We start from the raw sequence: 17,204 nt of genomic DNA, 5'->3' as shown, positions 1-17,204 counted from the left end.
CCCCCTCGCAAAAAGACGACAAATTTTTGAGCCCAAAAAAACCACCCAATCCACAATTTTTACAGATTTAAGGACGTTGTACTGTAATTTTGCCACGGCTGTTGTGGCGGCTGCCAGCAAAGCAACAACCAAGACGCCAACAACAGCAGCAGCAGCAACAATTGCCACCGCCGACAACAGCAGCAGCAGCACTAACAGCAACAGCAACTGTCAGACAGGAGCAGCAACAGCGGCAGCAACAAATGTGACTGAAATGCGTGAGGTTTATGAGCCGGAAGTAACAATACGCAGAATGTACAAATGTGGCAGCACACATGCCACAATAGCGCACAACAACAACAATAATAATAGCAGCAAATTACAATGCAATGCCAGCAATTGCAGTGGCTGTCAAATGTCTGCGGCAGCTGCCTCATTTCAATTGGCCAACTTGTTAAACTCGAGCATGTTGCTGCCAACAGCAGCAGCAGCAACAACAACCAAGCGCAACAATAACAATTGCAATAGCAACAACAACAACAATAATAGAGTCGCCACATCAACAACAGCACTTGCAGTTGCCGCTAAGAAATCAAGCGTACAATTTCACTGTGAATTCTGTAATTTTAGTTGCAGTTGGCGCTACGATCTGAAGTTGCATCTGCGGCAAAAGCATGGCATACATCAGCTGAAGAAAGCGTAGAACAACAACAAGAACAACAGTATGTGTGTGTTGCAACAACCAACCAACTACAACAACAACTACACGCCCCTTTCAACTCATTTCCCTGTCAAATTGTATATACGAAATTCCACTAAATGTTGTTAGCTAAGCTAAATGAAGTGAAAAAGAAGAAAAGTTAAATATATGTGTACAACTATTTATTGAAATCAAACTTGGTTTTTTGTTAAAAACAAATGCATAATATTTTGTTATTTCAAAAGAGAATTTACAGCTCGCGAATGTGGTTCAAACAAAAAGACACAAAAACACCCTATAAATATAATACATATCAAGTTAAATTTAATTAGTTTATCGAAACATATTTTTAAATATTAATTACTTGAAAACAACAACTAACTAGTAAAATTTGTTATATTTTTTTTTCAAAGTATTTCTTTGTTAATGTAACATTTTAGTTGTAATACTTTTGAGTTTTGTAACTACAAAAGAATTGTAATTTTGTCAAGTAAAAACGAGAAAAACCATTTGTTTTGTATTTATGTAGCGTAGTTAAACAATTTGTTGTATTAGTTAATGTTTTTATTTATTATTTGTATTTGTGAAATTGAAATTGTAATTGTAATTTTAGTTTTTAGTTCTCTTCAACTTACAACAAAAGAATCTTAAATATAAATCAGGCATTTAAGTTTAGTTTTAAGTTGAGATAAACAACAACAACCAGAGAACAACAACAAAAGAAGTAACTACAGTTTAAGGGATTTGCGTTTATGATTTTTCACACAATATTTTTTTATTTTTCTTTTCATTTTCATTTCATAAAAACCCCCTCAAAAAACACACACAAATACTCACAAAAACCATACAAAATGAAAAAACAAAAACAAAAAACACCCATCACAATTCACCAAAAATCATCACATAATCAACATGCAACAAATGGTAACAACAATGAAACTAAAACATGCACACACCACCACAACAACAACAACTACAATAATAAACTGCAATCAACAACCACCAACCACAACGTAGACTCCAAATATGACTTTGGGCACAGCGTTTTTGGCGGCGATAAGAATGATCGCGATGATCCTCACGAGCGTTTCCCCTGCGCCGTTTGTGGCAAGAGTTATCTGCGCAAGCGTCACCTGCAACGTCATATGCGGGATGAATGCATCGGTATACCGCCTCGCTTCAATTGTGAATTCTGCAGTTCACGTTTCCGTCGCAAATATCATATGGTCCGGCATCTGGTATCCAAACATGGCATACCACCGGCAATTGCACAACAGACAACGGGCAGCGGCTCTAGAACGAGCAGTCCACGTAGCAGCATACTGGAACTGAAGCTGGACACAACAGGATCAGGTGTTGCTGGAGCTGGCGGTTTTGGAGGCGTTGGTCATAGCGATAGCGCCAGTGTGGGCAGCGCCGGTTCTCACAATGGCTGTGAAAGTCCCATTCCAGAGAATCTATCATTGCGTAAGGAGCATTATGAGCGGGATGAGAACTTGAATGATGGTTCACGTTGCACATCCCCCTTGCCGCCGCACATGATGCCCATACCCACATATGGGCTAACAGGTGCCATTACAGCCATTTCAGCAGCCGCCGCAGTCGTTGAAGAACAAGCAGCTGCAGCTGCAGCTGCAGCGGCGGCAGCCGCAGCAGTCGCTGCTGCTGGCAACAACAATAGCGTCGATCCAAGCGCTGCAGCGAATGGAGTTGAACTTGCAGCAGCCGCTGCTGCTGCCGCTGCCGCTGAATTGGGCATCAAGGCCGAACCGGTGACGCCGGGCAAGACGCAGCCGCATCATCTACTGGACGAGGAGTGGAACATGAAGCTCGGCCTGCAGATCATATCGAATTCATTGCTCAAGGAGCGTCTGATGAACACAATGCCATTTGCGTACAACAATAACTAGAGTTGTTTATTCATTTTTTACCAAAGTATACATGACTTAAAAAATTCTATTTATATTTATTGAAAAAAAAAAAAAAACAAAAAAACAAAACAAAACCAAACAGAATTGAATACTTATATTTAATTTAATATTTTTAATTTGTGTCTGCTTAACAAATGCTTGGCTTTTAAACATAATGAAACAATATAATAATTTTCAACAATGTATGAATCTCAGAATCTCTAGACATTCCAGCGCTACATTTTTTTTTTAATTTTATGTAACTTATTTTAATATGTTTTCTATTTTTTGCGTGCTTTCTTTAGTCAGCGAAACGTGTCTTAAAAAAAAAAACAAAAATAACTGTATTACAATGTTGAACAGTTGAGATGAAACCTTGCGGTACTATTTATCCTAGAAAACAAACAAAATGTAAACTCAAAACCGTCACGAATTTGTATTGCTTAAGTCATTCCAAAAAGAAAAAACTCCACAAAAAAAAACAAATATTATTAAACTATTTGTTAGACTTGTAAGAATTTTTTATACTCTAAGTGATGCCATGTAATCAAATCACTTTGATTTTGATGTGCTATGCGAACCCAAAGAGGGGAAAAATATACTCAAGCGAGAAAATACTCAACGATTCCAAAAAGAAAAAAAACAAACAAAAACAAAAAGAATCATAAGACGTTTTTACTTAAGCACTTATTCCAAATGATATGCCACCAAATTGTATACCTAAATGCTAAGTATATGTGAATTATTTAAAATAATATATATCCATACCTATATTTATATTTTATGATATAAAAAAAAAAAGTAAAATTAACATAAACCACAATTTATATTATTAATTGAATAAAACAAAAAAAAAAAAGAAAGAAAAAATATTAACTATTTTCAATGTTTTTTTTAGCTGGCTTTTTACACAAGTTTTCCTCAACCAAAATTTTCCACTTTATTTTTGTTTTGTTTTCGTTCTTTTTTTTTGCTGAAAAAAGCAAGAAAAATGTTGTACAGAGAATTTCACTAACCTATTTTTTTTACTAAATTTCTTTTAGATAAACTCTTCTACTCTACCTACTACTACCTACTACTCGGTACTGGCTGCAGTTCTAGGACCCAGCTATCAGTATTTACAGTCAGTCTCTTGTACCACAGTAACCTGTAACCAGTACAACACAACAAAAAAAAAAAGAAAGAAAGTCTGTCACTCACACATACAACTATATATATATATATATATACATATATATATTCATATATCAATGCTGTCTGCGTCTTATTTCTTGAATCTATCTTTATCACTCACTTTCTTCTTTATCTATACATACTTCTATATAGTACATGGGTTCTACTTGTTCTAGCCGCACATACAACATGCTTACACACACACATACACACACAGCATGCGCCTATTTGTGTGCTATACAAACAAAATTGTATATTATAATTCTCAACCGGTGCGTGCGTGCTTTGTGTGTGTGCGTAACTTCTTGTGCTTTTGTGTCTTGTCCTTGCGCTACTCACAAAACTAAATAAAACAAAAGATTTACTTAAAAAAATTAAATTTATTATATATTTATATCTATTGTATTTGTGTCTTTTTCAACAAAAAAAAAAAAAGCAAAAAAAAAACAACAAATAAATTATTTAACACTCGATGTTTTTCTTACACAAGAGCCTCTTGTTCTGTCATTCAATTTCGCTTTCTGGCGATATTGAGCTATGGAACTTTAGCTGTGTTTATTTGCTCTATGTGGGTTTTCTTTTAAATCTTTATGTGGGCGTGCCTGATTTTTCTTTTAACTTTTAAGCAACATACTCGTATGTTTCGTTGTTCTTTTTACAATATTTATTATTATTATGAGTTATGATTTACAACTATTATTGTTTCTTTTAAATTTTACCCGTCAAATATGTTTAAGCTTTATGTGGAATGCATATATGTATGTATATAAATTTGTTAATATATTTATATATTTTTTTATCACTTTAGTTTTATGTTGAATTTCATGTAGTTTGACTTGCTCAAAAAAATAAAAAAATTAAAATTAAAATAAAAACAGTCAAAATTCAGTCATCAGCTAAAATAAAGAAATAAATTTACATTATTCGATAAATAATCTCATATCATTATGTATAACATCAAAATTTCATCAATACCATACGACACATACACACACACACTCGCACATTTGCTTCATTCACACTTTTGTGTTGTTGTGTGCTGTTCTCTTCTCTCTCTCTCTTTCTCTGTCTCTCTCTCTCGCGCTGTGTGGGCCAACAAATTTCTTACAGATTTTGTACTCACCTGGTATCAACATGCTTGCGATCAATGCGGCAAGTCCTACAAGACACGCAAAAGTTTGAGTCGCCACCGAAGATTTGAGTGCCGCTTTACCACAGAGCGTCCAATATTTCAGTGCCCCAGCTGCAATTATGCGGCCAAACGCAGCGATAATCTAACTAAACACATTAAAACTCATTTTGCCAAAATGAAAAAGGAGTTCCTGCCGCTGACATTTCAAATGCAGTCAGCCAGCATTCAATCCAGATGGGAAACGGCATAAAAGAGGTCGAAGAAATTCGAAAAGAGTTACGGCTTGCCGTTATTTTAAATATCCTTGCAGCAGTTACAATTTGAGTTGATCTGAAATAGAGTTATATCAAGTTTCCTTAGACTATACTAAGAATAGATAGTCAGTTTTCCGATACGTCTGTTTCCGAATTTTAATTTTCCCAAGTCATATATAAACAGTTTGTAAAGCTATTACCAGTTTTTTCAGATAAGTGTCTGTATAAATAATTCCATTACGTCTATTTAAACTGTCCAATACTAAGCAATACCAGGTTTCGTTGTTATATAACCAAACTTTCAACGATCTTTTCTAAAATTCTCCTGTAATCTATGGACACATGCTGCAAGGGTATAACAATTAAATTCGATTTGCAAGTCCATTAACTATAATTTTTTTAAGTACTGGTCACCGCAACGCACAAAATGTATCTAAAGAAATATTTATACGAAATATTTATAAGAAGCGCAGTCTTTTTTTTTTTTTAGTTTGTTTCTTTACTTTTTCTGCTTTATGTTGTTGCTTACACGCTTTGCATATTTAAACTTTCACATTTTTGTGTATGTGATTTGCATAAATTTATGTAAACTATGCAAATTGTATGCGTCAAAAGTTTCCAAAAAGTGTTGCGACTTTTTGGCCCGCATTTGAATTAATTTGTATGTGCAACAAAAGTTATTGTACTTTGTTGCTTACAACATCAACAACAATAGATAACATGTGTGCGTTGCAGTACCAAAAAAATACAGCCAAAACTCAAATTTAATTTTAAGCATTTGTAGTCTTAAGCAAATTTCGTAAGCTTAAATCTAAACATATAATTTTAGCATTATAAGAAAATCATAAAGTCCAAAGAAAATTGAAACCGATACTAAGTCAAAAGCGTTTAAAAGCAAAAGTTATAAGTATTTTACTAAACTACTGAGAGTAGTAACTGTTTTTAGGGAGAGGAAGGTTGCACTAAAAGAGGCAGTTTCGTAACGTCACATTCCTAAGCAAAAAGAAACAAATTGTTTTGATATACGTAGTCTAGTTAAGTACAAGGCCAAAGCCAAGCAAGTCAATGGAAAAATAGTATTATACTGAAAAAAAAAAACAAAAAAAAAATCGAAGAATAAGAAACTAAAAATATATATTTAGCTTAGTTGGAGAGCTGTAAAATATAAGTTCCTTGCTAGCTTAGAGATACATTTATATAAAAATATATATAATATAAAATATGATATGATAGACATACAACAACCAAAGCGATCTCAACAAATACAAATGAATGCAACCAACAGTACAACTTTTAAACGACAACAACAAATACATACAGCAAATAGTTCAAATATATATACACATTTAAAAAAAAAAAACAGTCAGCACAGATGAAGTTTGAACTTAACAGTTTTATTACAAATGCTTAGTTCAAGTTTCAAATGTAAACAGTTTCAATTTGAAATGGGGAGAGTTTATTTTGAGAGCTCACTTAGCACACAGCCACGTATAAAAAATCATAGACAATCAAAATCAATGCATTAATTGGTTTTCATTAATATTTCATTTTTAACACTCATATCACGCTTGAACTTGTAAAATTAAACTGTGACAGCAACAAATTCAGTCAAAAAATGTCCAACAAAATTAACTATTTAGTCATATAAGCCGTCAATCATACATACACACACAAACACTTACACTAGTCATACAATACACACACAATTTTATACAACTATATTTTCATATAAATTTAAAACAAAAAAAAACCAACTATTTTTATACACATTGTCAAAGAGCATAATTAAGTATTTTTAAAAATATATTAAACTATACACATATATATATACCGCTATTTTTGTATGTAACTGAATAAAATTGTGACAAAATGAAATTGTTATCTACTATATTTTCTAAACAAATTTTTGTTAATGTTCCAAAACGTTAATTTTTTTTTTTAATCTAGTTTTGTGGGTTGCATTTGCCATTGATTACTTTATGCTATTACTAAACACGTTTCATTACAGCAGCCATTAATATGAAAAACCAAACCAAAGACAAATCAATCGCAATCAATCGATCAATCAAATTTGCATCATAAAATTCACATACAGCGCCTCATTAAAAAAAAGTATCGCAAGTCTCCTCTAAATAAGTCTATAAAGCAGCTGCCACTTATCATCATCCACTGCAACTGCTCTGCATCTGCATCAGCATCACAGCCTTCGCCTCAGCCTCATAAATGCTTCATCAAACAAAAAAAAAAAAAAAAAAAAAAATGCAAAAAAAAAAAACACCAACAACCAATCAATCAACCAACCAACCAAGAACAACAACAAGCAATTATGAACACAATAAACTGTTGCATACCACACACTAACTGTAAATATCACATTTTTATTATTATAATTATAATGTTTAATTTCAACAACTTTCAACAAAATTAATATAAAATTTTAACTAATCTTTCAAAAAAAAAAAAAAAAAAAATATAAAAGATCTTGTTACTTTTTTTTTTTTTTTAGATAATTAAATCTAAGCAATATCAGAGCTTGGATTGAATACTATATATCTTTTGGCTCAAATCTTGTCTAGTTGTTTAGGTTAATCAATGTAACTCTCATGTCTGATGCAAGTTTTCTTCTTCTTTTTTTCCTTTGATTCCAATTTTGGTATCGTTTCTTTTTCTTTTCTATTTTTTGTTTTCTTTTTTTAATTTTTTTATAAATAGCGCCCAGCAGCTACGCCTCGAACTCCAGCCAAACGCCACCACCATCAAGTACGGCGGCGCATTCATTGATCCGTGATTATTGGTATGAATTAAAATTTTCGGATTTATTCAAATTCATAAATCCAGATGGACGCTACCAATGCCCCAGATACAATTGCCTGAAGAGCTACAAGGATGCCAGCTCATTGCAACGACATATCAGGTGAGTTTCAAGCTAAATTACATATCTCAAATATATACAGTACTATTAGACTATTGTGTCTGACTGTTGATCTGTTTAGTATTATCCTATGCCAATATGTCTATATATATATGTGTTTATAAATCTTTCGTCCCTGTAGATATGAATGTGGTGGACAGAAAAAATTTCGCTGTCTGATGTGCGGCAAAGCATTTTCACAAAGCTCCCACCTAAAGCGGCACCTTGAGTCCGGTGTCTGTGTCAAATATTACTTATGAGATAATGTTTTCTTTAAAATCAAATAGAATAAGCGTTATCCGCATAGGCAAAGTGCAACATTTTGTTGAGCAAAACCAAAAAAACCAAACAAACAAAAATTACAATTAAAAGAAAAAGCAAAAGCAAATAAGAATGCAAAATAATGAAACATATTCAACAACAACCAATTGTAAGAGTAACAACAACAATAACAAATCAAACACACACACACAACAACAACAACAAGAACAAAACAGCAAAGGAAATTATAGTAAATGATTAAAAGATATATATACAGCTATAGTACATACATATATACATATACTACCATATAGATGAGAGACAAGTAGCTAAACCAAGAACAATTACAAATAACAACAAAACGAATTTATTGGATGCCACATCATTTATAACAAAAATATATAAAAAAAAAAAACAAGCCCATATATATACACATCTATATATATAGATTTATATATCTAGTATATACATATTATCATATAATATTGTATGAACCAGAACAAGTTGAGAATTATTGTTGACAACTGAGCATTGCAAGCAGAATTAGTTAAAAAATATTTAAAAAACAAAAACAGATGAAAAATGAAAGCGTAGCTATTATAAAATATTTAACAAGCTAGACAAAAAACCAGATATATATAAATATATATATACATCTATTATACATATATACATATGTATAGCTGCAGTCAGTGCAACATGTTTTATAGAATTTTAGTAAAATTACAAAAAGAAAAAAAATTCAAAAAAAAAATATAAATGAACAGAAAGTTAGAAAATAATGAAGAGCTAGTAAAAATTACTAATGAGAGGCCGTAACAGAACACACACACGTTATAGAGATGTTATTGGAGGGGAAGAAGAAGAGGAAGAGGCAGAGGCAAGGAAGCTAAGAGCAACAACATTTTAGTCAAACTAACCAAAACTACGTAATTTTAGTCAAAGTGCAAAAACAAAGCAGAGCAACTTAGTGAAATTAACAAACAAAATGAAAGTAAATAATATTAGTTATTATGATAATAAATATATTAATACCATATAGAAAGATGTGAAACGCAGGACAGAACAGAGAGAACACTGAAGCAAAAATACATATAAAGCAAAACGTACTGTGTTTATTTGTTGCCAAATATATATCTATATATATTTCTAATCTATAATTGCAAACAGAACAACACCAATAACAATAAATCTATAAACAATTATAATTATTACAAAACAAACAACAACAACAACAGAAGCTAAAAGCCAACAACAAACTAAACCGAACTACATAGAACTAAACTTAATTACAATAAAACAATATGAAGCATATATGTATGTTATGTTATAAATATATATATATATATATATAAATATATTATCGTTATATACATATACATATATATGTGTTGCAGTTTGAGCTATATCATACATACTTCATACATAAAATACATACATATATACACACGCCCACACATACATATGTCAAATGTGAATGTTTGTTATAAAACAAAGTAAAAGAAAGCAAAACTTGTTTAAAACTTCGGCCAGCCGAATATAAAATACCCTTTGCAGACACATGTACAACAAATTGCAGCTACTGTAGTGAAACATAAAACTAGAGAACTATATTGTTATAAAATTGTAAATTTTGATCCAATATATACAACCATTTATTAAAAAAAAAAAAAAAAAAAATTGGCAGCTTTATATATGTATATGATTCATAACTGATACAATTTGTTGCCGTTTTAATATTTCTAAATACTCTCTTTGCAAAGGGTATTAAATTGTTGTTATTGATTAAATGCAATCAAAAAATTGCAGCTAGAAAAAAGTGAGAGATTTTTTAGTTAGTCGTAGCGAAAAAATAAATACTAAAAATTATTAAACAAATTAATTAAAAATTGTGCAAAAGAGGCCAAACGATTTGTTGGTTCAGAGAACAAAAACTTATATACACACACACACACACACAGACACAAAAACACAAAAATATTAAACTCATCTATTATAATATAGTATGCTATGTTAGCAAATTTGTTGTCTGTTGTTGCAAAATAAAAATAAACGATAGTAAGGAAATAGAAATTGTTATTACAAAAATGTTTTTTGTAACTTGTACTCAGTGTGTGTTTGTGTGTGTATGTGTGTGGCAGCATTGAGTTTGTCTGTAGAACATGTGTGCCATTATGTAACTGGAAAACTCCGCCAAACAAAACAAAAAAAAGTGAAATTAATATTAACATAAATATAGAAATTATATAGAAATTCAACTCAGCATTAACCAAATGAAAAAAACAAATCAATGCTGTCCCAATTGCGAAAGAGATCAAAGATACCTCTTCCTACACACTTACAGACACACATGCATATGTATATGTATATAATCATATACATATTATGTTTTTGTTGTAACAACACTCCAAAAATATATTATATTTTCTATTGGTATAATTTTTTATAATTTGTTGAAACTAATAGCTAAATATGTTGCTTAATAAATTGTGTAACAAGAAGAACAACAACAGCAACAAAAACATAGTTAAAAATGCTAAGAGTGCCATTAAACCAATTTAAATGTAATAAATTATTGAAATTATACATATTAATATATACATATATATATATATAAAATATATAAACAATTGGATATATAAACAAAAGAAAAAAAATAACAACTAAGGCAGGCAGTTAAAGTGCAACTAAAAAAACTTATAAATATACACAAATTATACGTATATATATATATTTTTTAGTATATATATATATGTGTATTAGTTAGGTCCAAACATTATGAACACATTAATTAATAATTTTATCTTTTATTGTTTTTGTTTTTATAAATATATATATTTTTTTTTTGCTTGTTGCATGTTAATAATTTATGTTATTGTTGTAGTCAATAGTTCAAAAGTACAATATACAATAAAATACGCAAGTATTGCGGCAAGCAATGCGAAAAGCAATGCAGCAAGCAATGAACACTTGAACATTAGTTTAACAATTAAACAACAATAGCATAAAGAAAAGTTTAAACTCGAATTGAAATTAGACAAGCTATAGAACTAAAATAAAACTGTTAAAAACAAAAAAAAAAATACAAATAATAATATATTAAACAAAAAGCCATTGCAAATTTTCATGACTTTAACAATTGATTTGCGTCAATTTGTTTGTTAATTTGCACCTTCAAATTAGCCCAATGGAACTTTATTAACAATTTGTCTTGTGTTCTCAATTTGTGTCAATTGCAAGGTACCAAAAAATAAATAATAAAAAATAAAAATAAAAAAAAAATTAATGCTAGTAATGAAATTAAACTGAATTATTAATAGCTCACAAGGCAAATTGTCAATAGTTGTTTGGCTAATAAGATTAGTTAAAATTTTTATGAAAAATATATATATTTATTTAGCTTTTACTAAATAATTTGTTAAACTAATTAACTAAGGTTTATGTTGCGCGTTCATTGAAGTAGCTAAATTATTAATATTAATTTTATTGTTTGTTGCGCTGTTAAAGCTTAGACTAATTTTAAAAGCCAGAATTAAAAATTAAAATAAAAAGGAGAAGAAACAAAACATTAAATGTTTTATTTTTATTTTTGTTGCATTGTTTTTAATTCACACAAAAACACACACACATACCCACACACATACACACATACACCTATACTGATATATAATTCTCTTTGATTTTGTTCATTAATTTAACAACTAAGTTTTAACTTGTTATTGTTAATTAATATTTATAAAGATAGTTTAAAAACTAAAAAAAAAAACAAGAAAATAAATAAAAATGTTAGCCTAAAGCATAAGTTACAAAATATACTCCAAAGAAACCAACCAAAAAATATATATACAACAACACATACATATATATACACATACATATATACAACAACATATATACATACAATAAAGTAAATGAAAATGATAAATGAAAAAGAAAAATGAACAAACCCAGAACAAGTTTTAGTAAAAGTGTATTTGAAAAAAAATTGCCATATAAAGAATATTATACATACATATATATATATATATATTATTATATATATTGTCAAACCAAATGAACAGACATTTAAAACAATAATTAACAGAACAGAAAACAAAAGAAAAATGTAATTGTAACAAACGAATGTTGTTTATTTTTTGTAGCATAATATTAAAAAATGAAAAATTAAGAAAATAAAAATTAAAGTGTTTATATAAATATATATATATATAATATATATATATATACAATACATATACATATATTTATTGTTAAAATAAAAACCAAGGAAAAGGCGAAAAAATTATGAAACAAATTTATAAAAAGCAAAAGCAAAACTTACATTGACGAAGCTGATATTGTTAGTACCTTAAACAACAACAGAAACAAGAACAACAAACAATTAATATTATTAATAATTGTAATAATAATAACAAAGTAGCATTAATCGAAATACTGTTGTCAAAATAAAAAAAAAAAAAAAATATATATATATATATAAAGAACATTTGAGATTCTGTTTTTTTAGACAATGCAACCAAGAACAACAACAATAATAACAAGAAACAACAACAGGCAGAAAAATTGTTATTTTTGCAAAATGAAATGAACTAAGAAAAGGCATTATATATGCATTGTTTATATACACAACATGTTTGAATTTGATGCAAGTGTGGTAACAAACAAATACAAAAACAAGAAAAAAAAACGTAATAAAGATTGATATTGAAATGTTGAAACCCCAAAAAAAAGAAACAAAAACAAATTTTTCAATGTTTTTATTGGTGTTGGTACAAAATGGGAATTATTTTAAGGCAAACAGAACTATAGTTAACTAATCAAATATAATATCTTATCTATTTTTACAGATGCTAAGAGAGCGGTGAAGGCACTTTCTTCTATGTTTGTGTGTATTAAAATAATTTTCTTATAATTATAATTTTTTTTTTTTTAAGATAGTTATTGCTTAAGTTCATAGTCAGGTCAATTGTTGTTTTATACAGAATTGCTACCGTTATATGCATAGTAGACGGTACTACCTGCAACTATGTTAAGTTTACATTGAATTTCAACTTGACGGTTACTCACAGCGCCACTGTTAACAGTTGTTTGCAGCTCTGTTACGAGAGCAAATTGTGGGTTGTTTTGTTAAATGGAGACGCTGTGTTTAACTGTGATTAATTTAAGAGCTGGTAAGATTTTCAACATTTTCTAAGTTGAGTTGAAGTAAGTTTAATTTAGTTTTTAGTTTACTTATTAGTTATATTATATTGTATTTTAGATATTGTTGTTTGCCTTTTTGTAAGCTTTTCAGTAATGGCCTGACCAAAAATTGCTCTACTCTATCGCCTCTGCCTACTGCCCAATGGTTGCCCGGTAGTTACTCTGCATATATATACTCTATGAACTTATTTATTGATTTCTTTCTGCCACTCTTTAGCTAAAGTCTTTCATACATCATCGTCATCTGCATCATAATCTAAATCGTACCGTATTAATGTTTTCTTTAGTTTTCTTCCCCTCAAAATGATTTAATGATTGTGGAAATGCATCTATTAACCTATTACTTTTCTCTGTTGTCCTGTTTTAGAGACGAGTTGGACGCTGGCTGTGAAATCGGTTACTTCACTAAACAAGATTGCGTTGCAACATGCCGTGGAGGCGACACCGCAGTCGAGTGTGCACACCTGTCCGCGCTGCGATAAAGCCTACACTTATAAGAAGAATCTGTGGCGTCATTTGCGCTTCGAGTGCGGCAGATTGCCGACTGAGAAGTGTCAGTATTGTCACTATGTGGCACGCTACAAACACAGCCTCAACATGCACATGAAGACACAGCATCCGGATCAATCTGGCGTTGCTTTTCCGACAACAACGACAACAACAACAACGACAGCACGTGGCCTCTTTGAGCCAAGTGGCAAGTTGGTTTGAATGATATTGAATGATTGTTTGTTTGTCAACATGATCTCAGTTAATGTGTGTGCGTGTGTGAATGGGTGTATGCTGCAGGTAAGTTAAGAACTAAGCCACAACGTGATGTTATATCAAAATTAGTAAGCAAATTCAACTTGCCATTTAATAAATTGTTAATAAAAACTGCCTTTTGCAACAAAATTGAAATGTGTCATTATTGAATTCTTTAGAACGTAAGCAGAGCAAATTTAAGCAAACCTTTATTAATAAAGGGCACGGTTTTTTATATATATATATTATTTGTTTTTTTGTCACGTCCTTTTTTTCCTTCTGGCTTTGGTGTTTTTAATTTGTATTAAGAAAACAAAACAGCAGCAGCACACAAAACGAATTGAAACAAAACTATAAGTAATATAAACATATATAAATGTTTTTAATTAAGCAGCGTTAAAAAAATAGTTTGCTTGTTTTTGTCAAAAGTTGTAAATTAAGATCGTGAGAGGACACGTTTATGAGCTGAGCAGAGCAGAGAAAATTATTGAGAGGGTACTACGTATAAGAAGCGGTAATCTTGTGCCAAACCCGAACAACAACTAATAATTGTACTCTTCTGCCGCCACGCCCCCCTCTTTCCATCCCATTTGCTTACGTTCCTTTCACAGCCGCCAAACAGGACAAATCCGAGCAGACCGAGGGAACACCCGATGAATTTGAACTAGATGATTGCCTACTGGAGAGCAATGACATTGTCATCACCCAGAACAAGGATGGATTTGTGCTGCATGTGAAGAAGCTGGGCAACATTACGGCTGCCAAATTGAGTGGCGAAGAGGAGCCACTGGCAGCGGTGACTGTAACCGGACCAGCTGGACAACCAACCCAAACGATTACTGAACTGCTCAGTGCGGCGGCGCACAGTGGAGATGTGAAACCGACGCTGACAACACTAACAAATATGCCCATCAAATTGCCCTCATCAGAGTGTGGTAAGTCAAATTGATTCATGAACTTTTAACCACTTTTTCTACATTATTTTCAATATGAAAAAATGTACATTTATTGTCTTAAAAATAGCCAAAAAAAAAAAAACAAACACATTTTTAGCATTGAAAAAAATGGTGTAAACAAAGATAAAATTAAATTTTCTTTTGGAATGAGGCTACTTTTAATTTTATTTCAAATATCATAAAAGCTATGGCACTCTTCATAAAATAAATATATTTTAAATTGGTATTAATCCAGTATAAATGTACATTTATTGTCTTAAAAATAGCCAAAAAAAAAAAAAAAACATACATTTTTAACATTGAAAAAAAAGTGTGTAAATAGACAAAAAATAAAATTTTCTTTTGGAATGAGGCTACTATTAATTTTATTTCAAATTTATAAACTATGGCACTCTTCATAATATAAATAAATTTTAAATCGTTTTTAATCCTGTATAATTTGCATATTTACAGAGCTCATCAACATTAAAAAAATTATACCAACCTCAACAACCATTGCAACGCACGGCAGTAGCGTCAGCAGTGGCACCACCACCATTATACATCCGCACCACTTAATACAACACGTGCCACATGAAGCGCAGCAACAGCAGCAACAGCAACAGCAGCAGCAACATCAACATCATCATCAGCAACAACAACAGCATCAACAACAGCAACAACAACAGTTGCACATTGAGGAGGTGCCACAAAGTTCACATCATCATCATCACCAGCAACAGCAGCAGCAACAACAACAGCAGCAACAACAACAACAGCAGCAGCACCAGCAGCAACATCATCAGCAGCTGCATTCAAGCGCTCAGCAAGTACAAAGCATAATTACAACACATCCGGGGCATACAATCAATTTGGTGGGTCTGCGCAATGTGCAAATTGGTGAACAGAAGCCAACTATTGCATCACGTATACGTTATTCGCGTGGCAAGATCATTGCGCCGGCTGTTAGCAATTTACAGATTGTGGAAACCCATGAGGCCATACCGCATCAGCAACATGAACTGGCCGATGGCACCAAGTATGAGATTAGTGAGATTGATTTGAATAATCCAAATGCATCGGCGGCAATCATCAGTGATCTTGTTAAGTATGCGGAAATCGATGATATTGAGCTGCCGGATGGCACAAAAATTGGCATTGGCTTTGCCCCTTCCGAGATTACCGAGCACATGCAGACATCGGGCGGTGAGACGCATATAACCACCATTGAGCATGAGCCGCAGGAGCTGCAGGTGCATCAACACGAGCAACAGACACACTCGCATCACATACATGCCTCGCAGTTGCAGACGCATCACATGCACCAGACCACCGTGGTGCAGGAACAGGAGGAGCATGAGGATCAAGATGAGCATGAGCATGAGCATCAGCATCAACATCATCACATTCAGCTGCAGGCGGAGGATGATGATGGGGTTGAAACCATAATACCCGAAGAGCTAGACGTACATGATTCAAGCAAAAGCTATACCATACTTACCACACGACCGATGAAAGAGGAATCCGATGCTGGTGGCGATCCCAGTGGCATGACCTATGAACTGTCGTTGAGCGACTCCTCGATGGGTCCCTGCGATGATCCCGAATCGCGTTACGTCTGCCGTCATTGTGGCAAAAAGTATCGCTGGAAGTCAACGTTGCGACGACACGAGAATGTCGAGTGCGGTGGCAAGGAGCCCTGTCACCCCTGTCCCTACTGCACCTACAAGGCCAAACAGCGCGGCAATCTGGGCGTCCATGTGCGCAAACATCATCCCGAAAAGCCTCAGCTGGAGAGCAAGCGGGGACGTAAGATCTAAGGATTTGAACTGAGGAGTGAGTACCACAAAACAAAATAAATTAAACACAAAGAACAGCAGCAACAAAGCGAAACACAAACAAAAACAAAAAAAAAATTAATAATTACATTATTAATAATTTCTTCATTAAGTTATACAAACCAGTTTTCATTATTATTATTACCTTTGACTTTCTATATTTTC

General features: G+C 32.0%; 1 protein-coding gene across 19 annotated transcripts in view; it reads left to right on the top strand.

Moving 5' to 3' along the window:
- Positions 1-17,204, top strand: part of LOC117783624 (longitudinals lacking protein, isoforms N/O/W/X/Y) — a 71,292-nt gene that overhangs the window by 24,104 nt on the left and 29,984 nt on the right. For 4 of the 19 annotated variants that reach the window (XM_034621109.1, XM_034621106.1, XM_034621105.1 and 1 more), the window contains exons 6-7: positions 14,878-15,201; positions 15,676-17,060. The exons of 10 other annotated variants lie outside the window; for them this stretch is intronic. In XM_034621109.1, coding sequence (XP_034477000.1) covers positions 14,878-15,201; positions 15,676-17,021 — 1,670 coding nt within the window. In that variant the 3' untranslated portion in view covers positions 17,022-17,060. Of the gene's footprint in view, positions 1-65; positions 871-1,696; positions 3,249-3,632; positions 3,760-7,860; positions 8,063-8,201; positions 8,719-13,889; positions 14,741-14,877; positions 15,202-15,675; positions 17,061-17,204 lie in introns of those variants that run through there. 5 more of the 19 variants (XM_034621125.1, XM_034621124.1, XM_034621128.1 and 2 more) reach the window with 5 other exon arrangements.

This window comes from Drosophila innubila (genome assembly GCF_004354385.1).
Source record: "Drosophila innubila isolate TH190305 chromosome 2R unlocalized genomic scaffold, UK_Dinn_1.0 1_C_2R, whole genome shotgun sequence".
NCBI classification, from domain to species: domain Eukaryota; kingdom Metazoa; phylum Arthropoda; class Insecta; order Diptera; family Drosophilidae; genus Drosophila; species Drosophila innubila.
This window is presented reverse-complemented; position numbering and strand designations above follow the sequence as displayed.